The sequence below is a fragment of the Ptychodera flava genome, chromosome 5 (assembly GCF_041260155.1).
Source record: "Ptychodera flava strain L36383 chromosome 5, AS_Pfla_20210202, whole genome shotgun sequence".
Classification (NCBI taxonomy): domain Eukaryota; kingdom Metazoa; phylum Hemichordata; class Enteropneusta; family Ptychoderidae; genus Ptychodera; species Ptychodera flava.
The window spans coordinates 45590158-45616465 of NC_091932.1; the positions used below are offsets into that span (position 1 = coordinate 45590158).

At 37.5% G+C, this 26308-nt stretch overlaps 2 protein-coding genes across 2 annotated transcripts; one reads left to right on the forward strand and one right to left on the reverse strand.

Moving 5' to 3' along the window:
* Positions 1-284: 284 nt before the first annotated feature.
* On the forward strand, positions 285-21325 carry LOC139134096 (ubiquitin-conjugating enzyme E2 W-like). The gene is made up of 6 exons (XM_070701004.1): positions 285-397; positions 1377-1468; positions 2945-3047; positions 4111-4266; positions 5702-5777; positions 13287-21325. Exons 1-6 carry the CDS (start codon positions 383-385, stop codon positions 13298-13300), a joined length of 456 nt encoding a protein of 151 aa, XP_070557105.1. The 5' UTR covers positions 285-382; the 3' UTR covers positions 13301-21325.
* LOC139132638 (uncharacterized) lies at positions 10694-12196 on the reverse strand. The gene is made up of 5 exons (XM_070698908.1): positions 12109-12196; positions 11683-11813; positions 11416-11463; positions 11106-11162; positions 10694-10921 (listed from the first exon to the last, which is right to left on the reverse strand). The coding sequence occupies exons 1-5, from the start codon at positions 12194-12196 to the stop codon at positions 10826-10828; spliced, it is 420 nt and encodes a 139-aa protein (XP_070555009.1). The 3' UTR covers positions 10694-10825.
* Positions 21326-26308: the final 4983 nt, after the last annotated feature.

Here is a 26308-nt window from a genome sequence, read left to right on the forward strand (position 1 = left end):
GACTTTTGGGGCGAAGTGGTTTTGGTACGAGGTTGTTTTGGTGCGAAGTGGTTTTGGTGCGAAAATGGTATGGGACGAGATGGTATGGTGCGAAGTGGTTTTTGGTGCGAAGTATCTGGGAACCTTCACTTAGGCTATATTGACTGATGCGCAGGAAGAATTTACCGACCCACCCCTGCGCCATTAAAACTGAACGCTCCTTAACCCCTCGCGCGACACAAAGGGCTTAGGCCTACATAATATTTTACATTAGAAAGACGATATCATCATGATTTTTGACAATTCATTTCCAGTTCGCCTGTGTGTGACATCGTGAGTTCAGCTCATTGCATATAGCTGTCACCCCAATGCCTTTCGGAGGAACACCACAACCAGGTTCAAAATGGCGTCGATGCAGGTAAGTATTATTGTGTCATCAGCATTTTCTTGCGTTTCTGGCCCACATTAGGTGTTTGAATTGGACAAATTTGCACACGCCTATTTAGGCCAAGATCAGCAAAATTTCATATAATGAGACAGAATCCATCTCCATCCATGTTAGATGGACGGACAGTTCTCTGGCAACAAAGGTCGCGGCGTAGGATGTTTATGTCAGAGTGTATAAAAACATCATCAGGGATGTTGAAGTACTAGTGAAATGATGTCAACATAAAGAATCATTGGACTTGTATGTTGTGTTATGATCAAGTATACACCCCGTCTAAGTGAACGTCTTTTCTTTGTAGCCGCAACTCGGTAATATTGACAATCACGGGACAGCATAGTGGATGGACTCTGGCTGGCCCAGAATTTTTTTTGCAAGTGTATCTATCGTATCGACTATCGTACGCGGATAGATAATTTTGTTGCAGCCTTTGTTAGCGTGCTACCATAGTATCAGAGTTGAATGCGATTCTGATTCGGTGACATAGATACAAGTGCGGAACTCAAAACGCTCTGGTCATAAGATCATGCCTCGGACACACGCACGATCTGTAGTCTCTTCACCATGATCACCGAACCGAATTTATTAACTGCATTTCCTGTTATAGGAGTACATGTACATAGAAGTCACGGTAATCGATAGCAGGGAGGACATTGATTTCGAGAAATTAGTCACGTCACAGTTTTGTTAGATGATTACTTTTGTTATTAAACATGACATTTAAAACAATATATCATCAAATATGTCCAAAGAGGACACTTTGATGAAAGTTACCCAGTTCTTCAACATAAACAGGATATTTATTGATAAACGTCAAGTGAAAGTCAACCAGTTCGTGGAATCGGTCATTCATTTCACACCATTCGAGGTTTGGTTGAATAATCTCACAGTTTCAGTCCCAGACATTTGTAATGTTGTCTACAATCATTGCTGTATTGTGTGTTTGATTCAGAGACGGCTACAGAAAGAACTAATGCAACTACAGAAGGACCCCCCACCAGGGGTCAGTGTCAATATAGAAAGTACTTCATCAACAATAAACCAGTAAGTCTCATTTCTTTTCAAGTTGCAGAATCTCCATCAGCATCAGCTTTGTTTTGCCCCATACATTACACATGCCTTGATTCTTGAATTGTGACATTCTAGTGCCCCTTCAGGCCAGATGATTTAACGACTTATGTTTATATGCAAATATTATGATTACATGTGGTCACAAATTGGACCTATAAAATACTGAATATTTTTTCCATTGTTTTTGTTTGAAAGCCAACAACAAGTTCTTGTTCTACTTTTAAAAGAATGTTGAGCTACAGCCAGTACGTGTGCAGACTGTGTTGTTATTGTTGACAAGTGGATTCTGATCTGAACTAGGATACAAGTATAAGCATAACAGAGCTTTTTACATGAATACATGCTGTGTGACAACCTCTGTTGGTGTTTCAACATGCTTTGGGAAGTAGAACAAGAAACTACAATTGACATATGAAAACCAAAATGGTGAAAAATCATTAAAAGTTCCAGCTGCTGGCCCCTAGACTATTTATCTTGCCAAGATCATATAGTGTACCATCTGGTCAAGTTTGTATAGTGTACCATCAGGCCAAGTTTGAGTAGCGTACCATCATCAGGTCAAGTTTGTTATAACCAGTGAGGTATACCAAGGTCTATATGTTGCATTTTAACAAAAACATGAACATTGCAAGGCCCTTGAAAGAATAGATACTCTGTAAATACGTATGTCTTGGACTTTGCGCAATACGGCCTTTTACAGATTATAATAGTAAATGGGGAAGTGACAAGCCTTACAGTGTAAGGGTTAAGTTGAAGAATCATCATGAGCAGATATAATGATTAAGTCACATCGATGGTGTTAATGTTAGATATGCCACGAGTGCGCGCTCTCTCTCTCTCTCTCTCTCTCTCTCTCTCTCTCTCTCTCTCTCTCTCTCTCTCTCTCTCTCTCATATAATGTATGTTGATTCAGTTTTCAGTGAGCACATTTATTGCAAACAATAAGACGGAACTACAGTAGTAGCAATTTACTTAAACTTACGTAAATGATTAAAACTGATTGAACCTTGTTTAGAATGTTTGATGTTGCTTGTTGCAGAGGATGTTTGAAGAACTAATTAAAAGTTTAATATTTGATTTGAAGAAGTAACATGGAGCAATTCTTACATTAGCCACCGTACAATGTAGATATCATATTGTGTTTATCAATCTTTGTCATTGAGAATCCGCCTCAAGCAAGCAGTATTTCAAACAACTTCCAATTCAGTTAGGAACAAAGAACATCAGTAGATTTCATAATGTGGTTTGCAAAATCCATGGTAAAGTTTGTTGCGTGTTTGATAATCTTCATTTGGATGGAAAAAGAATGAGTAACAGCGGCAAGGATAGAGTGGACATAAATACGATATTGGCATGGTTTTGATACTATGGAATTACTTTGACTGATTTTGATTTATACCATGGCATTAATTTGACTGATTTAACCCATGGGACGTTTCTTCATTGTAGGTGGATAGTAGATCTAGAAGGCGCACCAGGTTCATTATATGAAGGTGAAAAATTTCAACTAAGGTTTAAATTTGGGCCAAGATATCCTTTTGACTCTCCAGAGGTAAGACTTTGTTATTGTTGTACCTGCGTTGAATATTTTCCTATGTTCATCGTTGATATGCGTGTTGTAAGCTTTTTTCATTACTTTGAAAACAGTTATTACATTCTAGAAAGCAGAGACAGTGATGAACGAATGTAGTGATCTGCCTTGGGTGTATAAATTTTGTTTAACAATGGGTTGTCATTCTACCAGACTGCCAGGCAAATAAATACTGGTGCCACAGTATTGATCAAAAATGAAGACAGGATTACTGGAAAGGTTGTAGATTTCCCTTGAATAGTGGTCCTGAGGAACACTAAGTCCTGGATTTGTTTGCTGATTCTTAGAGTGTAGTCAAAATAATGTAAAAGGCGTTTTGTCTTCATTTAGTGGATAATTTGTAAAGTTGTTTCAGTCTGCAGGATTGGCACAGTGAGTCATACATGTACTGACCTTTTTGTTGGATAGTTCATCTGTGAACATATGTCTTTACAACTCCTTAGTTCTTGTCCATAGTGAGCTTTGGCTTCTTTAATTATGGTATGGAGTGATAAACACATTATAGCGGTATATTAGCAAAAGAGCTTTCAGAAATTATATAAGGCCTTGACCATTTGATCCTAATTTGCTGTTTATTGGTACACCAACTTTATTGTAAGAGAGTTACTTTTGGAATATACATGCAACTAATATAGCTGTCAGTCTGATTATGACAATGGTATGCATTTACATGTATGGGCATTTCATCTATTGCGTACTGTAACATCATGCATACTTACTGTGACTGTACATACATACATGACACAAGCATACATATACCTTTACAAATTTATACTTTCAGTCATCGAAGCAGTGAGTAAACTCTGTGGTATAACTCTAATAGATATATATGTATGAAAACACAGTGCTGTCATTGATACACACCCAGTACATGTAGCAAATCCTGTTTGGCAGAAGTATATCCTTCAAGTGACACATTTATGAATAAACAATATGTAAATTCACTTCCTTGTTATACGTATTGATCAAACTTACAACAAAATGCAAATACCAGGAGTCTAAAACGTTTCTTTTATTTTTCCAGGTTATATTTATAGGAAGCAACATTCCAGTACATCCACATGTCTATAGCAATGGTCATATATGTTTATCAATACTTACAGAGGACTGGTCACCAGCATTATCAGTACAATCAGTGTGCCTTAGTATTGTTAGTATGCTTAGTAGCTGTAAAGAAAAGGTATGTAACTCTAGTCTATGTGGTCAATCCCACTGCAGCATTGTTTATTTACAGCCGATTTCTTTCAATCTTGCTGATTTGGTGTCTGGTAAACACACATTGTGGCATGGCACATACTGTGTGTTATCTAATACTAACAACAGAAAGTCTCCTAAAAAGATGCTGTCTCAAGTAACTAATCAGGGTTAATTCCAGGCTGTATCATTGTACAATTTGCACAATAAGATCTTTATTGGCCCTCATATCAGTGTTATACACTGAGGGCGCAGCATTCTCCAAAGGGTAAAGTTCCACACACACATGGCAAACTTAGGCCTGCGGGTAGTTATCTTGGTTATGGTGTGACATGTAAAGCATTAGAGTTACCCATCAACCTTTGCTACATAGATACCCAGTATGTGTACAGTCTTGTTCAGTCTTGCAGTTTTGATGACCATTATGTGATTCTGTGTACTATGGCAAATAGATTTGTATTCTCCAGGGATGATGATAAACTGTTATGTGCCTATAGAGTGACCCTTATGGTCTGCAGTCTTGGCTGATATGTCTGTCTGCTGGTGTCTTCTTGGTGAAATATTTGCCTGTCTGAATGTTTTATGTTTTTTTATGTCACTAATACTGGTTAACAGTGACATAATTTCATTGACATGTTGTGTTTGCCAGAACTCAAATAGAAGTGAAGTCAGTTGTCATACAGTCTGTGCTTCATCATATGGTCAACGTGGCTATCTTTGATTCATTGAACTTGGAGCATTGCACATCCACTAGTACAAGCAAAAAACACAAAGTTGTTGAAGACATCAATTGACGAGATGGGCTGCACTTGCCCTTTGCATTGTGAAAATTTTTAAGTCTGTTGTTCAGTGTCACACCACAAAACTCTTATTAAGTCAGCTTTGTATTTAGTTGTGGAGCCTGTATGTAGGGAAAGGGCTTAACAGTGTTTTCACATTATGAATTATAGACTTCTCAAACCATGGAAGCAGAGGACATCACTCATTTTTGGCTTGAGTGACCTCATGTGACCTTTGAGCGTTTGACCAGAGCAACTCAGGTGGCCGTACTCATACACAATAAGCAGTGTGCAGACACTACAAAGATCATAGTATCAACAGAGTACACTAACAATAAAACCTTGCAGCAAATAAAACAGTTTTAATTGATGTAAATTATTGGCGTCAATTTAACAACAAAATTAGAAGTGCAATGGAGTAAAAGTATTTAGCCAATATGTCATCATTATAGTCAGCCAATAATTATGTCATTATTTCAGTACTGAATCCACTAGGCAGATATTACAGGTAAAGTTATTGGTAGCAGTGAAAAATGTAAAGTAACCTTTGAGAGTTTTGACATCTATTACTTTGTTACGTGCAGGTTTACTGTAGAAAGAAAGACACCTTTTATATTAATGCTGTTTTACTTTTCTTTGCAGAAACGTCCACCAGATAACACATTTTACGTTAGAACATGTAGTAAAAGTCCCAAGAAAACAAAATGGTGGTATCATGGTGAGTACATTCATTACAAGCTATTCTGAAACAACTGGACAGCTCATTGTCAATATGATATGGCTGAAAGTTATAAAAGTAGTCTTATCAAATGGCATATTTTTCTCACAGCAAACGGGAATTTACGGTAGAATGCGCCTCCAGGACAGATATTCAGAATCTCAAATTTTTACTATTTTTTTCTGATCTGCCACTGGTGACAATTCATTTTAAAGCTCTTGGAGTAAGCAAATTTTTCACTCTCTTAGTTTTTCGAACATCAACATTTTAATTTTTCCCCTAAGAGACAATACAAGAGTGGCAGACATTTTGAATGTCAAAAACTGGTAAATATTGGGTAATTTGTTTCTGTTGTACCAACATTTGCAAAGTGACACAAGAGTTTTATTCGTGATTTGGTAAGACAAATGTGAAACGTTTTCACTTTTGAGGTGCATACTACCTTAACCATTCTTTCATGGGATGTCATATTACATATATCTTCTGGCAGATCGTTACAGAGTCATCTGTCGGGTTCAAAAGGCAAAACTCAATGAATGGAGTCGATGTGAGTTTGTTTGCGTGTTTCTATAACTCCCTTTTGTATGTTTGTAAAAAAGATTTAATGATCTGTATTGAAATCACACGAGGTACTGTCTTATGATAATATTTAGGTTGGAATATTTGACAATATATTATTTAAAAGTATGAAGCTTCAAACATACATATACATGTATTTAAAAATTTAGGTCTTTTTGCTTCAAACACCAGATAAATACATTGGAACGCTTGGTGTCCGACTGTGAGATTTCATAGTTTCAAATACTAGATAAATACATTGGAATGCTTGGTGTTTGACTGTAACATTTCACATTACAGTTGTTTGATCAGAACATCTCTGCTGTCATTTACTTTAGTCATCAATGTAGTCTTGACTTCCAGACCTCAGTCACTTCGCTCTTGCATGATAATCATAGAAAAGTGTGCCGCAAGTGTTGGGAGTTTGACTAGCATTAAGCTCGAAGCAATGTTGTCTGGAGACTACTGATTTCCACATTCCAGGATATTTATACCCACCAATCAAATAGCTCCATCAACATTTGAGATAGTAGGCGAAATTTTGTGCATATTCAATAGAAGAAGAGCTTCTAAAAATAATTACAAAGAACAAGATGAAACTGACAGCATCAATAAACTTGTCACAAGTGACTTGTAAACAATCAAATGACATATCAATTATACGTCAAGACTATCAGGGATTCCCTCAACTTACAGACGTACCACAAGACTGCTAACATGACAGGCACCGTAGCTAGTTTGACTGAAAAAATGGACCTGACAGTAGAAATGAAGAAGTTTGATAATGAGTCTGAGAGACAAGCAGGTTGACGCAAATGCATTTTTTTTAGTGTTCGTTATTTTGACAACTGGATACGGAAAGTCTGTTGTCTTTCAGATCACACTGTTCTGCTACAATACAAACAAAAGAGGCTTACAATAACACAAGTCCGTCGCCATGGTTCCATCTCAATTAGTGGCTCTGATGAAAGATCAAGTAAATTTTCTGCAGCAACACAAGGTTGATACTATATATTTAGGGGACAGAGGCGTTGCAACAATAAAGCAGAAAATGGAAGATGGAAGCTGCAGGTTGGGACATGCAATTCTCACGTCCCCAGTGCGCTGGGAGTGTGAGAACACAGTGTGAGAACAATTTGTTCTCACACTCTGTATTGTTGCGCGACCGAACACCTCGTATGTGAAAAGTATGTTGATTGGTCAATTCTGCTCAGTGCCTAGTTCTCTGTACGAATTATTTGACGAATAGAACATCGCGTAATGTACAACTGGCACTATAGCGGACAGACGACTGAACCGCAGAGTGAACAGGTTGTTCTAGATTTGAGTACGGTCAGCACGGCGTCGGCAACAAATACACGGAGGATGACCGCTTTTATGTTGTAACGGGAGAATTCAGGCCATTACAAACCTATCGGCTAAACGCTCGTCGACATATTTTCTTGAGAAGAACTGCCTTGACAGCGATACAGTTAGCGAAAGACTTCGATGAGCGAGCCATTTGCACACGAGGCTGTAGCAGACGACAGCTTTCACGCAATGTCATCAACAGATGGCAACCAGAGCTGTTTCGCAACATTTTCCTCAGATGACCTGGAGAATTTTGTGGCTGACCAACAAAACAAAATTGCCATATCGGTAATATACATGTTAACGTGTTTGATATGCTCATCAATGAACGGAACTTCATTTTTCTTTGCGGAATGATACAAATGAAACAAGTGCAATCATGTGCTGGTTTTTGATAGTATAAACCTACCACAATAAAATGCAATTTTCTAAAGATATTGGAGGGACGTGAGAAAAATAATCCCACACCCCAATGGGTTGGGATGGAATGTCTCACACTCGTTGGGGAATTCTGTCTCACACTCGCCTTCGGCTCGTGTGAGACAGAATTCTCCAACTCGTGTGAGACATTCCATCCCAACCCGTTGGAGTGTGGGATTCTATTATTCTCTCAATCCTGGCCGCTGGGAGTGCGGGATCTACGGTGTGGGAAAAATCGATCCCACACTCTCAGAAATCGTCCCACACTCTGCAGTAAATATTACACAAGCTCTGATTGGATGATAAACAGTCTGTTTCGTTCCACGCATGACATGTTATCCAATGGCACAACAAGTAACACACGGACTGGAACAACAGTTCAGCTCAGAACTCACTTTCCGACCTCGTTAACGCAAGGCTAACGCAGAGCTAACGCAACGTTAGCGAGCTCTATGACGCTGCGTTAACGCCTATTGTTAAGCCAAACAAAAGAAGCTAACGAGCGCTAACGCACAACAATGGCCGGTGGCCTACCCAGAATATTCATGATTAAATGGTTGACACAATAGCTAGTGGCACATGAGATTTTCCAACTCAAAAATAAATGTTGTAGTTGGTGAAAAACTGGATGAAATCGAATTCTAAGAATAAACAGTGTGAAACATTGCATGCTGTAAAGGGGGTATATCTCAGAAGTACGTAAACTGTTTAATAATTTCACATGCCGATTTTAACTTCACGTAGGCGACCTAAAGCATGGACGTAAAGTCATGCAAGGTTGGAAAATGAGCAAATTACTTCAATAGTTGCCATTGTCGTTGTTCAAAACACAGCGAACGTTTTGTTTCTCCATGTTGATTTTGGTACGTAGCAAAACATCAGTACGAAAGTGTCACTGACATTGCTTCTATCAGCGGTCCTCCGAATATATTGATATCGTTATCGTCCACTGAAGACTTTCTCAAAGTTTGTAAATAAAATTAATATTCTGAATAACTGCTGTTCAGATTTTTTAAATATTTTTTTGGGGGGGAAAAGAGTAGGGGAATAAAGAAATTTTTGGAAATCATTGTGTCGGAGTCATTATATAATTCAAAACCATTTCGCGCATTTACTTCTTTCCATATCTGTTGGATTACGAAAATTACTTTATCAAATCGTTTTTGTATCTTCAAGGTGTGTTTCATTGCCGAAAGTATTTTATCATTATACTGACACGAACCTCGGAGACATGAAAAAGATTTGTTTTTTAGTTCACGTAGGCCTAATCACGCACGATCCCTTTTGTACAGGGACCGTGACGTAAATATACATAACGCTGATTGTAAATCCATGCCCAAGGCCGATGACAGGTTATGTTAATCTCAAGAAAATTGTACATTCGAGTTTTTGTACAGAAAAGAGATTCGTGATTTTCAGTGCCAGACTTGTGCAGCTCATCTGTCTTCATAAATTGTGTCGTTCTTTCATGACAACTACAATTAAAGTATGGTAGCATCGGAGAAGGAGCCAGCACGACTTCGTCCTCAGGCAGCTTGATTGATTCATCCCCCTTACAAACCGTTAACTTATTCGACGTATGAAGTTCGTCGATACTTGCATTTATTAAGTTCACGGAATTATTTTCTTTACCTTTCAGTTTGTTTAAATTTTCAAATGTAATGCTGAAGTTAAAAAATTTATGTCAAGTGGCAAAATGATCGCAACTGTTAAAAAAAATACTGACACGAATTTGCACTGAAAATTGTTGCATACTCATTTGAGACGGCCTTTGGCACATCACCTGATCAGTGCCATGTCGCAACTAATCTTTATTGCAAAATATAGGACAGCACGAAAAGAAAATAAAGACAGTAGTTTCTAGCTTCATGAACAGTATTTAATCGTTCCTTGCAAGTAAAAAAAAAATTACAATACGAAGTCTCAAGTCTAAAAACAATGAATTCCTTCAAGTTGAACTGATATTTTCACGTATATTATTGCGATCTCTTAATACTTCCGTAAAGCCTTATCAATGTCTACAATACAGCGTTTCCAAACACTAGCGTGGTCGGCAAGTGCAACTGGTTGTGGATAGTACGTGAACACAGCTTGGTAGATAGCGTCATTCCGTCGCGGACTCAACGCCTCCTTCTGCAGGCCTCGACAACTACATGTATTTCCGCTTACCGTTCTGTTAACCCTCTCTTCAGGTTTGTACACAAGGTACACAAGGCGCTTCGCGAAGTTACCTATCGAAGAGGCACCCGAAAGTGCCTCCTGAACCTTATCCAAAGATACGGTAACTTCGGGAAGTGTCTCTCCCGAAGGGAGGGCTACAGGCACAGGAAGATGAGAAACGTGTTGGGGCGGCATCGATGGAGTGATGACTGGTTGACTGTGAAACTTTAACTGGCGTGGTGCAGGGATGAAGGACGGTGTGGTCAGCGACGTAGGTTGGCATGGAAGGGGGACTGTTGTATGCTGACTAATCGTAGCGGGAGTTTCCTGGGAAGATCTATCTAGTAAGCACCGGAGCATCTGCATCAACTCGTCCTGCTTCTTCTCCAGCCGCTCCAGTCTTTCGGACACATCCAGGCTCCCCTGATTCTGACGGTTGACTGTCTGCGTTGCCTTGTCGGAAATGTCGGTGTCTGTCTAGGTACTTGTGGACTTCGGTATGTTATGTTGCCTGCCGTACTCTTCTACCTGCCGCTGGACTGCTTCCATTTCCTCACCAGTTACAATGACACGGGAACGTTGGTATTGCATGTGGGTACGATGAAGGGTTCGTCGGAAGATTGGCCTGGATCGCCGTTCGCCTCAATCCTGAAGGTCTGAAAAATAAAATTCATGTAGAACAGTGTAAGATTGATGAACATGCAAATACATCAAGATCGTTTCTTAGCTTACTACTCGGATCGCGTTTCAGATGTGTAGACATAACGACGTTTTTATCTCTCTGTTGTTTGCTCTTCTAATTACTTTTACAAATTTGGCTTTGAATGTGAAAATACTTACATCTTTAGCTGACCTGGATTTCTTCTGCCTTGAACTGCTAGTAGTATCACTACATGACTGTTGATCCAAATAAAAAAAATACAAACTACATTTTTACCAGTAACAGTACCAAATATTTAATTTTGCAACCCGGCCGATATCGCAACGTAATACAATGGAATCCAATACTTAGGTAAGATGGCGTATGTCCTTTTAACATTTTTCAGTTGAAATATGGGTAGATGCGCGTTGGAAAGAATAGGCTGACGTTGACTTATGGATTATCTCTGTTGGTAAATAATATCATGAATAATGCTGCGTGCCGACTTACCCTTTTGCTGCCTGTCTTTGTTTTGCATCTCGTAGTTTCATCAGACGTCTGTGGGCATAAACATCAAGAGTTAGTATGAGAGTGGTAGACTCATAGAAATACCACAAAAACGCCGTCTAAAACTTCACCCGACTTAATAATTTGAGCAAGAATTTCGTTCGTAGTCTATGACATTTACTGGGATACCGTACCCGCTCATCGAGAATAAAGGCTACTTCGATTTCATAATGAGACTAACCACGGTGGAGGGACCGTAGACTAACTTACTCTTTTCAGTGATTCGCTAGACGGAGCTGTATTCTGGGGCTCATCGGTTGAAGGACCTGCCTCTGCCAACATATTACCAAATTCTGCCTCTTTTGTTCCGAGATCTTCTTTGTCATCTGTAAAAAAGGAAACTGACAATATTAATACAAGCAACACTACTATGTTTGATCTACGAGTTGAAACATTGAATGCATATCAACCTAGGCTAAAAAAGCCATATCAGTAATATGCATGTTAATGCATACAACATACCTGACAGTGCTAAGATTTTAGCATCGAGCTTCTTGATCTTATTTCCCTCCTTCCACGCAAAGTAAGCAGGTCAGAGTACAGTGGCAGACGACAGAGTATAACGATTTTTGATAATGTTGTACGTGTCCAATGTGACTTTAACGCATCATTGGGGATATTTTGTTTCACACTCACCTGCGGCTCGTGTGAGACAAAATATCCCCAACTCGTGTGAGAAATCTGATCCCAGGTCCTTGGGGGTGTGAGATTCTATTAGTCCCATTCGTCTAGGTCAAGGGTCATATGTACAATTTGAATTCAATGCTCAGTCTGCCCAGTTGACATCATCACAATGGAATGCAGTGGCAGTCTTCAGACCCATGGTTGCTTTGCTCCACAACTTGTCTGTCCCTACCGACAGCGACGCACTGTACATTGATGATTTAAATTGCATCAGCAAAGTGAATGAGGTCTGGAAAGCGAGACTATCAGTATCATCAATGGCTCTCAAAGAAGTAGTCACCATGTAATCAGTGATATCTGTTCTAATCCTTTTGTTCATAATTATGTATCTTAGATAATGGTACATTACCATAGACTGCATGTACCTAAAAATGTTTAAATTTAAAGCCGCACTTTTCAATCCCAGGTTCTCGCATTAGTGGAGTTCTCTTCCCAGTCAAACACATGGCCAGTACGGTGTTTGATTTCTATAACATTAATTACACAAATTGATTTCAATCTTTTGTCACCTTTTGCTAATCCTGCAAACAGAGCTTATATAACCGCTTGTTTGACGGTCGGTTCAAATTTCCAACGGTCATTTATTCCCCGGCACCACACTCGAACGTCTTCCAGTCATGTTAGAATTTGAATATAACCATTGAGTTCGATCAGCAGCAGCTTCGTGCTGACCGCTTGGCAGTCTGTCAGCGTTTTCGCGGTTGGAAAAAACTAAAAAGTGGCATTTTCTGGAGCGTGTGCCCTCATGTTGCCTGTTTGGTGTCCACTTACACAATGAACGCCGCCATAGGTTGGCACCCTTTTAAAGGGAGGCTCTGCCTTTAATGGAATCCTATACATTTACTGAAATTACCTGTAGCTGTAACTTTTGTTAGCTCTTTTATTGTCCTTGTTTTAAACATCAATTGGCAAGTTCTTGATCTACATACCAAACCATTTGGAAATGCACACTATTTAGCTTGTCAACACAGTGTTCATGCATGAAAACTGCATTATTATCGTCAACTCATGTGAGCTCAGATTGATGAAAGTTTTGGATGACTGATCATGTCAGAAAATCAGTTTTTCATGTTGTCAATAATTGACTTTACTGGTCAAGTCTTACATGATATCATTGCCTTTCTTTGCAGATGACAAGGTGTAAAGATGGTCCTCTTAAAGAGATACGTCACAAAGTACTCAGTCTTACACTCAACACCCAGGATGCAATATCTTCAAACATTTTTACAGAATGCAAAACTACATCACTCAAGAGCTTTTACTCCATAACGTTGATTGAACGTGATGGATACGGACTGATGCCAATCATATGAAGACTGTACTATGTACAGGGAACCATTGCAGAGCACACGTTGCTATTGATGCTGTAATGTAACCATTTACAATGTTGCTTTGGTCATGTAGGAACTGTTTGGGATATGTGGGAATTAACATCCGGCATTTTCAGGGAGGGAGATAGACTAGAGAACCTGCCCATAGTCTGCAATGAGTAAGTTTCTCCATCCTCTAGTATGTATATGTATTTTAGGGCAGCTGCCACACGTGTTCAGTATTTCATTAGCAGCAAATGCATTTATATCTGACCAGTCTGAAACATGGACTGACCTACCGCTAACTGTCTTGTACTGTGTGTACCTACATGTATGTAGTGGTTCAACCATATCATTGAAAACAATGGGGTCCAATGGAAGACCAATCTGAAGAATACTCATTTCATGCTCAGCACTATTATGATTCAGCATTACCCTAGGGAGTCATGTTTCATATAAAAGGCACCCTAAGATTACCACTATTTGACTGTTCTACAGCTGCGTTAAACTAATGAAAAAGTTGAAATATGTGCTTTCTAGTAAACCCTTTTTTTCTTATGAAAACCAGTTGCCTTCTATTGTGCCTGTGATGTTGAACCATAGCAGCTTGCCCTATTCCTTTATATATCAGAAGTGCCATCTACCAAACCAAAGCTTGCAACTACTAAACATGATAATGGTTGAAAGCTATGCATGGTTGAAATCTGTATGCATGATCATGTATGTCGTGCTAAACCTAGTGATGGCATTAAGTGCACTGGAAAATCGGATACAGTATGTGTGTTGGAAAGTCAGTTAATTTCAAATATGAAACTGTTTTCAACTGGAAAAGCTGATTTCTATTAGAAATTGCTCATTCATATTTCTCTGTCACATTTCTCTGTTTCTAACCTTTTAAGGTAGCGACTCAGGTTCATTGTCACTTATTTTCAATCCTCATTTTCACAAAGAAGACGTGGTCACACACCCGACATGTGGTACTTTTTTTATCTGCTCAGTCACCGAAGAGTTCAGAAAATTTGTTAGTTTTTTAAAAACAGTGCGCATACGGCTGTTTTACTCAAAAACACGTATTTTTTAGTTTTTTTACTCAAAAAAGTGTAAGTACAAATCTCCAATCGGCCTTGGTGATCTGTTTACGGCAATCGACGGCTGGGTATACTGGGCAAAAAACCGTGTCCCGGATTTTTGAAATTCGCTTTTGTTTTCGCACAATGCACCTTCAAAGTGTCAACTTGACGTTTTTTGCATAAATTATCGGCCTTTGTTCACGTTTGTCAGGATATCTTCACTTCCAGGCCCTTTATCGGAAATCTGAGACACGGTCTTTCAGATATATTCATTCACTGTCCACAGGTGAAAAATCAGTCTAGTCTGTCCAGGCGGCGCCGACTTATACTTATTTGAATAATGTACGCACTGCCAAAAACGGAACTGAGAAAATCGACGATTTGTGTAAACGACCTATGCGTCACACATTGTGACCAAGAAGTCCGACTCGTGCACTATTTTCTGCGAATTTTCTTACACCAGGACTAAGTTTAAATATTTAGAGTCAGTTTTTGGAATTTTGAATATGTTTAGGATTGCAGATTGTGTGAAAATAGAAAGAAATTATACACTGAACTGGCAAATGCTTAGTGCCAGCAGTGGGTAGTATTTACACAACAAACACAGAGGGGTACTTAGCGATTTAATCCATTTTTGGAACGTTTAACTAGTAGATTAACTGTATACTTATGTCTCAACGGTTACAATCTGGTTACCAGAGTTCACAGTCAAGACGAAGACGTCGAAACTTGCGTAAAAAAGTCTATCCGATCGAGACTTATGTGCTGTCGTCGCGCGATCGCGTCGGGCATTCAATTGTTCTTGACTCAAGTTGTCTACTTCCTGTCTCGCGATCGGCAATTTATGCATGTTCTTTGTGAAAAGTGATTGTCAAGTTCATGTTAGCGCCGACACTGTGCGAACGGGACGTCACTTGCTAGTTTTCCTACCTCAAGATGAGACGAACACACGTAACTCTTGACAACATAAAAAGTCTGTCGTATTTTCTTAGCTTTTGCACCACACTGCAAACTTGTCGCCCTTTGTTACGACGGGAGAGATTTACTCGTGTTATTTTTTCAAACTTTATTTATATGTGTTCTTGTACCGATTTTATCAAACTAATAATAATCACGCCGTAGCGTAGAACGCTATACCAGCGCAAACATAATTATTTCGGAGATTTTTACTTTTAGTCAAACTTTCGATGACTGACCTCATATAGCAAAAATTGCTAGTTTCAGCACTTCTAGAAGTTGAGCCGGGTTTGTTTTACGTTCAGTGTTGAGGTCCAGCGAGCAGCTGTGGAGTCTGCGAGTAATTGATAAGTGTAGACAACACGTACACAAGAATCATTTGTGAACCCTCGCAGAAAAGGCATGAAATAAAAAAAAATATTTGCATTTCGTTTCGAAAAATTAGCAGATCGGTGAACTTGCTCTTGTGAATCTACATTATGTGTGTATGAACTCCTGCACTGGCTTGGGAAACTCCTTGACATAAATGTCGCGTGATGTCGGGTACGGTTTCTCAGCATACACGAAAAGACTGCACGATAGAAAACTCGAGTTTAAAAATATAAAAGAACACGATACTAACACCAAGCATGTACAGCAAGAGTGATAAAATTATCGCAACTAACAGAAGTCTCATCTCGCTCAGGCTAATTTTTGGACTCGGGTATGTAATCAGCATAGCCTAATATGTCCGAAAAGCAGCGTGTCAAATACTTTCATAGTTGTTGAACTGAGCACGTCTCCGTTATCGTCTGCGTCCTCGGCCAAATCTGACTCTTCACTGCATTCTTGATCGTTATTGCAGGGAGTATGAGCCAAAGTCGAACTGTTTTATATTTAAATCGACCTTTGCGCACGTTGGCGTCTTTTTCAGGTCTGCTTTTGTGGACCTCGCTTGCTTTTTCGATGGTACGGAGCGCGAGCGCCGGCTTTGGTCTGCTCGACGTGTTTGCCGTACCGATACATGCGGAGTTCAAAATGCTGAGCCTAACGTTGAAGCTAGCGCATGCGCACTATACCGCAAAGCCTATACATAATCTCTGCGTGTTTATCAAAGATATCGTGGTCGGTAATCCGCGACTGTTAAGAAAAAAGGGAAATAATGGCACGCGGTGTAGCTGATAGTTTGCCATTTTAGTAATATTTCAGGAATTTCCCGGTACGATGTGACCCAACCCCTTTCCCCAAAAGAAAGACCACGTGTCAGTGGTTCGAAATTTGAAATAAAAAAAAAATTGCTAAAATTGACCTTTGAACCTGAGTCGCATCGTTAATATGCTTTATTTCATTTATATTACATTTATGAGCCTAACAATTTTTCTTATCTATTGAGAAAAGCCGGTCTCGAACGTTTGTAATCAAAAGCAATTCCCTGCTTTCCAAATGAATTTCTAAAGTAGTATTGTCTTTTTTGTATAGATTTATACATTTTATTATGATGCCAACCGTCATTGTTTTGACTCCGAAATTATGGGAAATTGCACAAAACTGAGAAAAAACAAGTGTATTCTTGATGGCAGAATTCTTTAGGTCTGATGGTTCATGATCATTTCTGATTTGATTGGAAGCACTCCAAAGAAGTGTTAAAGTTCTGCTGGAGAGTCTACAAGAAATAAACACAACCATCATGTACTGTAATACATCATACGCTCACGTATCAGTTTGTTTACAATGTGTCCTAACTCCTTAGCTTAGCAACAAGAGTGTGGATGAAGAACTATCGATCTTTGCAACTGCAAATTCAGAGGCCAGCAAACTCAAAACTTTCTGAAAAAAGTTTTTGAGATCTGTACATAATTGCATGGTCAAATATTGCATGATTGTTTGAAGTGAAACACATTTTTAAATGAAAAAAAGACAGTGGACACAAGTCAAAACATAAGTGAACAGTTCCTTTTGATTGACTCAATGCTCATTTTCATTCCGTATAATGTTACAAAGAAACGATGAATGCTGTTGGTAAAAACTCCACTCCAGATGATACAAAATTGTGGTCATTGTCACATAGGTCGATGTAAACGAAATGTGAACTTTTGGCACACATCACAAGATAAACAAATCTTATTTACATGAAATACCATTAAGACATGGCAAAAAATAGACGAACTTATTTCTCCTTTTATTCACATACTATAAACTTTCACTTGCATTTAAAACTGGTGAATAAATTATTATATAATTTTTCAGGTCACTAATCTTTTACGTTGATAGTCTTTGCTGCATGTCCCAGGTGTAAAATGTGATTTTAAAGTCCTCCAGGGATATGCCATGTCATGTGAAATCAATAAGATTAGTAATGCATCATGTATCATATCAACCTATCATAACAGCGTATATTTGCCAAATAAATCCTTCACGTGGTGCATTTCAGTTTCATCTGGTCTCACTAATATAAGCTGGCCTTTGATTTCAGGGAATTCATAAAGGTTGGTCTAACCATTCCACCATCACAGTCACACCTTGGCATATCCCCATTGTTTTCAGCAGTGCGGTTGAACCCACATACAGTGAAATAGGGATGAAAGGGTGTAAGTTTCCCTAATTAAGATTTGACTTCGTAGAAGAATGTATGTTATCATAATTGTGATTTTGGAATTTGTCAATATCCAAGAAAAACGTTTTGGGACTAGCTTTTTTAGTATCTTCACTCCATGAGATGTGTAATTGTAAAATTGTCTGATATTTACATTGACTCATAGGCTTTATGGCTATGAGAAATTCATTGATTTTACTGATAAAAGACTTATTCCACTGGACAAACTATAATCAGGAATGCTAATTACACACTAGAATTTTGTTATTACTACATTACATATAGGAAAACTGACATATGCTTGGTGATTACTTTTATATCTGTCTTTTTGTCAAAGAATAGAAAAAGGGTGTGACATAATGACATGGACAACAATAGTGATGCGTTTGTGTAATATTTGAGTCTGTTTTTGTATAGGTTGACGAATTTGTTTGTGAAATTGCTGATCATGACAGCCACATGGTTTGCATGATTCCACAGCGTGAAGGGCAGGAGTGTTAGCCATAAAACTTCACAGTGATACAAAATTCTGAACATTTGATACAAATTGTTCAGCTGTCTGTGACAGAGAAAAATCTCACTTTGTGCTGTGAGTAATGCATCAGCAGTGCATCAGTGTTTAACATGTTTTCCATTTTCTTTGATTTTTTTCAATTTTACATGGCAATTTTGAGGGAGCTGCTTTTTTGAAAATTCTTTTAGACTGAAATCTTATTGAATAACAATGACCTTTGAACCTAACTGGCAACATCAGTCTGAATATAAAGTTTAACAAAAGTCAAATTTGAAAGGTCAAAGGCCAACAACTCCCTGTAAAGCAAAGGGCAATTTATTGCTTTTGACTGAAGCAAAAATTCTGAAATACATTTACACAACCAGTATTTGTTGCTGTTTTTATTTTTTTCTTCCACTTTGTTTATCTTTATAACAAAAAAGAAAATTTGAGGTTTTAGGGAATCATTTCAAAACACTGCCCATGTCTGTTTGATGAATTCATTTGCACAGAAAACTTCCCAAATTTGAAATTATTTTGGCTCCAGGTGTGCAACAAAAGTGAAAATTTACAACAATAAAGAACTGTCATATCAAAGTGTATCAGTACCAAAATCCAACAAAAAAGATATCATCTGGCATAGTATTCATTGCAGTGAAAAAGCAGTTTGCTCAAAACACTGGGTACAGTTTTCACAAACTGGTGGTAACTATGAAATGAAATCTGGGGCCAAAAGTTTTTTCATTTGAAATCATCAAACAGACAGGAGATAGTGAGGTGTCAATGATATGAGACATATCTGAACATAAAGAACAAACCCCTTTTAAAACATTGGTATTCAGCTTTGTTTAAGCAAAAAAATCAATAATAATTTAAAGACTTGTGAATACTTGTTTGTTAATTGTGAGCAGAATTGGCTAAAAAGCATAGCTTTTTAAGTAAATGTGTAACGATCAGATGTATTGATTGCATCAACTAAGAGGTATGTATGAATAAATTATTAAAAAAGCTCCCTGCTGTTTCTAATAAGTTGTCTGTTACATTATGTATGTTGTTCATGGATCCTGGCTTGGGTATCTGTGACTGTAGATAATATTATATCGGTATTTTTTCATTCTAACAACCGTGGTAAAATGTCAAACTAAGCAAGTATTTGGCTTACAAACACTGTATGTATATATGTATATTGCATTGTTGTTGTTGTTAACAGTGAAATATTGATCTGAACATAAAGTTACCTGTCAACGATAACAAAAGTGATATACATATCGATTACTGACAATTTGTTCAACAAGTGTTCCTAATATTCTAGTTTATAAACAAAATAGTAAAAATTTGGTGACAAGTTAAACGTTATGGCTTTAGTTCAGAACCATGATTGTTATTTATACTCTTTCCATGAAAACATTTGGAATTCCTTGTAACATGATTGGAACTAATTTAGGAGAATAGGATCTTTTAGTTGTTCAGATTTATCAAATACGTTAATTCCAATTATCTCAAATTAGTTCCAATTGTATTTTGTAAAGGCGATGCCACCTGATTGGCCACAATGTGCAGTCTGGATTGTCTGATCGTGATAATGTTTGATGGGTGCCTTTCATCCAACTTGGATTTGACACTTGGGTTTTAAAGGTTGGAAAGATACATGAAAGATGGGCAACATCCTAAAGGTGGTGTCCATTGTCTGTACCCAGCAAGTAATGTTATGTCAGCTACCTTGTTGGCAGGATTATTGTAAGGTTGGCAAGACAGTTCAAGTCAGGTCTACTGGGAAATAACAGCCTGTTAATTGATTGAATTAAATAATGAATTCCCACACATAGATAGGAACAGTGAGACAATTTGTCAGCAGTTCACACAATCTGCATGTCATAAACTTGGTAACATTATTTCAGATGGTACAAAAAAGTAAATTAGGATTGTTTGTCTTGTCAAGATCTTTGTTGTGACATGGTGTTGTTTTTCATTATGGAGATTTTCACTTCTGTTGAGATTAGATTGCATTGCTAAAGACTAGTTTGGGTGCACCTAGAAAACACTGTGCCACGTTTTCCTTAATGAAAACAATTGAGTTTTCTTAGGTGGCCTCAAATGGTTTTGTGAAGTAAGTAGACCCCGTAGGATTATGTTGATTTCTGAAACTGATCGGTGTGGGTCTAGCATTCTTCAGTATTACTGTAATTGGGCCCTTACGTGTCTTTATGTCCCTCATACTGTAATTGGGCCCTTAAGTGTCTTTATGTCCTTATTACATTGTTTGTTAATGTTTCCAATTCACAAAATTGAGTTTACTATCATCCATATTTAGTTGTGTTAAGGTAAAGCATAAAGCTAGTGATGCTGCACATTACTATAGCTATGTACAGCTAGTATACTATTATGTACAATTTAACATCAAAATAAAGTTACTGTTTCAGAAAGAGCAAAATTTTGTCATTAAACAAGGTCATAACTTCAAATGCAATTTTTTTTCTACCTTGGCAAGTTGATCATGCCTTGCAAATTTTTACAGCTATTTGGTAAAATGAATCTACCAATTGTGTACTTTATATATTTTATTGAAAATATATTTACTATGGAACTTTGTTGTGTGTATTCATCTTTTGTTACTTCTACTAAAGTGTAGTACTCAGTAATTAACATGTTGTTGCTCTTTTGCTTCTTGAATGTTTTCAATTGTTTAATTTTTTTTGTCTATGAGCAGCAGTGGGTGCTTTTTGAAGTCCACAATATACTGAAATAAATGTCAAGTTGTACAAGTTCAGTTCCTCAACACCTCATCATTTCTCAGAGTTGGTAATGGCACAATAAATACTGCACTGTATGTCCTGCTTGACCAGATTTCTGCTATCATGGTTATAAAGGATTGTATTCCAATATTGTCATCTCCTTACAGACAGCTGTGACTAGCTGATGATTCCTGTAAACATGCTAATAGTTTGCTTTCGTCTTTAAGTGCATGTCACGAATATTTCCCACCCCTCAAATCATTATCTAGCCCAGTTAATATTTTCCAAATTTTTTTTGCAGTTTTTTTACTATTTCATTGTAATCATGAAAAAAATACCCCTTTTCATATGATTTTCTGAAGATGTAACCATGTATGCCATCAGAGAGTACCACCACTGGGCTCTTTCCCTGTCTAATATCTATATGCAGATCTCTATGTTCAAGTTCCTGTCCATGCAGCTGCCCCCCTCTCCTATCACATCCAATATGCTGATCACAGCAGATTGTAGGCTACAGCTGGTAGTTTTACTGGTCAGTACAAAACTACTAGCAACTGGTCACACTCCACTGATAGTTAATCAACAGGTGGTAAAGTACACAGTCAGGATACCAGTGACTTGGGTCCGTGGGAAGGAGTTATGATGATGTCATGGAGAGAAATGTTCATTTTATCTATAATTTAATTTCTAGAATAGCTGATGATCTAACCATAGATGGAATCAACTGTCACTTGAGGGCGCTGTCTGGCTTCAACACAATCTAGCTGCCAGCTAGTGCTGCTAGCCAATGGATTACATGACTGAGGATAGTTTTACACACCAAAACCTTTACATGCTTTGATCTGACATCTCTTAAAATCTTGCCGTTGAATTTTAATGAGCTGGTTCCTTGGGATAACCTTAGTTAAGTTTTGTTCAAATTGTGATGAACATATTTGTACTTTTAGGGCATTTTCCACCCCTTTTGGTCAAAAACCAGTGAAAATGGACAAAGCTACAATGTGATAAGAACTGTGAAGGAGACTTTGAACTTAATACAGCCAAGAACTTTATTTCACTATTTCACTTTGACTAGCAGGCACTTTGCCTGAAAAAATCCATGGTACCCCCGGTACATTGCGGCCAATCAAAATGTCAATTTATTAATTGGGTTGGACAAGATTAGTTGCCATGCAGACAGCTGTTTTCAACCCCTTTTCCCATTGATTGTATACTTATACAGTATTGGATGTTGTAATCACCTACATTATATTTATGGGAATAAAGAAGAAGAATTCAATTCAAATTAGGCTAATAATCATTTGTTGGCATTTCTGCTATGTTGATGAAATGCTTCATGGCCCTTTTTAAAATGCAAGTGTTTCCAAAAGCAGCAAAATTTTGAGATATTGGTAAAACCCCATGTGAGGATGGTTCTTTGCTTCAATCAGAATTTTGTTTGGCCTTTTTGCCTCTTTCCTTTTCTGAGTCGGTGACTGACAAAAGGGTACTGAATCCCCTAAAATCTTGGTCAAGTTAGTGACAGACAAACTTCAAGGAAAAAAAGCGGAACACCAAATTTTAACTCATGAATATGTTCCGATCATTTCGCTCACTACAAATTGACAATTAGTCATCCATACACAACAAAAAACCTTCATTGATGCTTACCAGTCAACATACCAGAACAAAGGAAAAACCGTCAGTCAGGAAGTGTGCCGAACAAAAGAAGACAGACTAAAAATGAAAACGAGAAAGAGAATAACTTTATTGCAGATAACAAACAGCCCAACCAACTGATGAGCTGCTAAATAATCACAGGCACTACCATCTACTAAAACTCAGTGATAGACAAAACAAAATAAATTCGGTCCCTCTTGAAATTGTCTGGACAACATCAAAGTCTTTCTGTTTTCATTTTACACAGTGATCTTGCCAACAGATTTAAAGTTTCCTGATCGACTGTTAGTAAAATATTTTAAACATTGCTGAAGTTTCTTGAGTGTTATTTTAAATGCAACGTATTTCATCTTCACAGCGATATTATTTTACAAACTTTGCCAGGAAGATTATCTTCAAATTAACGATTTCAAAATTGTCTTCATATCATTCATTGTACAGAATTAGTTATAGTGTGCAAATGTGCAAATCTGATGAGTTAAATATAAGACATAATTGCAGAATTTGTGTCAAAATGACAATCAGACAGTTGAAAACATTCAAAATTTTAAAACGAGAAATACTGATTATGCTGTTGCAACATTTAGATATATTGTGTTTGTTCAGCATTGTTTGTCTCCATGTACATGAATAAATAGGAATTCAAGGTGTTACTCGTCTAATTTGTTAAAATTATGACAAAATTGGGAAAATTACTATTTTGGAGCAATTTTGTCATTTTTAGTCAAAAAATCTTAAACAGTATTTTCTTTTTAAAACCCCTGGACAGACAGCTTTTATATTTGGTACACAGACGTACAGAGATGACAATAGTTAGATATGTGGAATTTGTCCTGAAATATACAAATTTGTATTTTTAAGACGATATTGTCATTTTTGGTCAAGAAAACTTGTTTTCAAAATCACTCGTTTGATAGCTTTGTAATTTGGTACAAAGTCCCGATTAGATAAATTTTCTGCTCAAAGTGTTGGGAAACCCCCAAATTTTTATATTTTAGGTAATTTTCTCAGTTTGTGACCTTAAATGACCTACACCAATCCAGGATATGTTGTGAGACAGTTTTGAAGGCTGTGAACATAATTTTGTCATATTTGGTATCAATTTGTAGGAAAATTTGAACCAGAAAACAAAGCTGAGGTGAATGTTTTCATTGCGGACCAATTTTTGCAACTTTTCTTTGTAAGACATACAAGAACTGATGAGAAATTTGGATCCAGGATAATTCCAGATGTTGTAATCACCGCCCACAGTGGAAGGCATTTCACCATCTGCTGTTTACATTAGAATGATAACACTCATGGCATTAACTAAAAACTCACCAAGGTTGTAAGTACATTTCCTGTCGTTCGGCGTTATATAATACCAAGGGTTGGAACATTTGATATTTAGGAGGGGGTAGGGTCTAGAAGATTGATGAGGTAGCATTATTTTTTTACCTGATCCCTTGTACATTTTTTTACCCACTCCCACCTTTTCTTTTTATCAAACCTTCTCTGTCTATTTTTTGTTGTTAACAGTTGCTTATGTATTTAGGATCTGCTTCTCCCATTGCTATAGAAGTTGATATGCATGTTCCTAAAGATGACCTCCAGTACTTAAGTTGGAGACCTTATTTGCTTTTGTCATTCTTGTTTTTCCTGGTTTAAATATTTCTCTAATGGACCAATTCAAACCGAATGTGAGCACACTGTCCTTGACGGTATTTTTACCAGTATCTTATTATTTTGATAAAACCTTCAAATGACCAAAAAGTGCTTCATTTCACAGCAAATCCAAACGTTTCAAAAACTGATCATTACCTTAATTTCTATTTCTTTTTGAGTTGGAATATTGACTAGTTGCAATATGCCATGGATTCTTCCTGCATGCAAATTTAGGTACAAGAAAAACAAATAATGTAAAATTTGCTGATATTTGAACTTCAAATTAGAAGTTATCCCTAGCTCATTTAGTCTGTGGGGGAAAAACTAAGTTTTCAAAATTCAAAAAAGCAAGACACAAGCATTTGAACCGAGTTCGTGCAGGCAGAAAACCAGCAAAGAACTGCACAACAGTCAGTTTGAAAATGAATTTGTTCCGAGGCACCCTGGATGATTGATACGGGAACATTTTTATTATAAAATCATCCTGAGGGAAGGACCTAGATGCAAACACCTGGGATTAAGTGCAGCTTCCATGTACTAGTAGATATAATATACTACAGGTAGCTTTACTTTTGAATTATTCAGTAGAAACATGGATTCTCAAGAAGCATCTTTAGTGTACATCTTCAATCTCCACCCACCGGCATTAGTTTAGCAGAGATGTTCTCATCTTTTTAATTTTGCATGAAGTTTCCTGGAGGAGAGGGCATGAGGGAAGTATTATAATACATAATGGATGACATATTTGGCATGTAATTATCAGAAAAGGGTTTTTCTGACAAAACCCCCAAAGGAATTAGTCACTTCCCCAAGAAAGCAAAATAGAACAGAAGATATCAGCAAGAAGTAATGTCTCTTCCGTTATGAATATTTAAAATATCTGTGCTAAAACAGGGAAAATGTTGATTGAAACTCATGACAATAAATTTGGAGATATCTATAGGCATTTCATTACTGAAAAAGATTGATTTATAATTACCTCTAGAGTTTTTCCTTCTTGAAATTAGGATGTATATCTCTATCTTGGATGGCCAAAGGGCAAAGGCACAGACAGGTTTCAAGACCCACATGGTGACCAGTTAGGTGGAGAGGATTTATTTTGCATGTGCACAGTAACAATCATTGATAAAATTTATCTTTTCAGCATCTCTGGTGACAGTATAGATTGCAAATAATGAATAGTTCTGTTCAGGAAAAGTTGACAGTGCCATGAACTCAACATTATCAAGGTCAGCTGTTTTCATCTCTTTGTAATTTGTTGAAGTTGAATGTCTACACAGATTTTTTTTCTCTTCTCATATACCATGTAACATTAACCCTTTGAGCGCTGTAATTTTCTCCCACCAAAACTTTAGTGCAAAATTTTACAAATTTTTAGGAATTTTTCTGTAATTTTTTGATAATTTTGGACCGAATGGACATCAAATTTCATTGGCTACAGTTTTTTCTCAAAATTATGGCAAACATCTGAGAAAAAGTTGACTGTGGTTTGTTTTTTAGCTACTATAGACTATAGTCTATAGAAGCTATTGGGATGGGTATCCGTCCGGCGTCCGGCGTCAGTCTGTATGTATGTATGTATGTATGTCCGTTTGTGAGGCGTCCGTCCACTCAAATATCTTGAGAACCGCAGTACTTACTGATTTGATATTTGTTGTGTAGATGAAAAATACGATTTTGAGAAACTGTTTTTTTTAATTTTTTGATATTGTTGA

Excerpts from the sequence above, each read along its gene's own strand:
- LOC139132638 (XM_070698908.1), bottom strand. The coding sequence starts at position 12,196 with ATGGGACTAATAGAATCTCACACCCCCAAGGACCTGGGATCAGATTTC. Across the intron at positions 11,814-12,108 it reads TTGTCTCACACGAGCCGCAG|TTTCCTTTTTTACAGATGAC; the intron begins GTGAGTGTGAAA and ends TAATATTGTCAG. Across the intron at positions 11,464-11,682 it reads CTAGCGAATCACTGAAAAGA|ACGTCTGATGAAACTACGAG; the intron begins GTAAGTTAGTCT and ends TTATGCCCACAG.
- LOC139134096 (XM_070701004.1), top strand. Across the intron at positions 1,469-2,944 it reads ACTTCATCAACAATAAACCA|GTGGATAGTAGATCTAGAAG; the intron begins GTAAGTCTCATT and ends TCTTCATTGTAG. Across the intron at positions 3,048-4,110 it reads ATCCTTTTGACTCTCCAGAG|GTTATATTTATAGGAAGCAA; the intron begins GTAAGACTTTGT and ends TTATTTTTCCAG.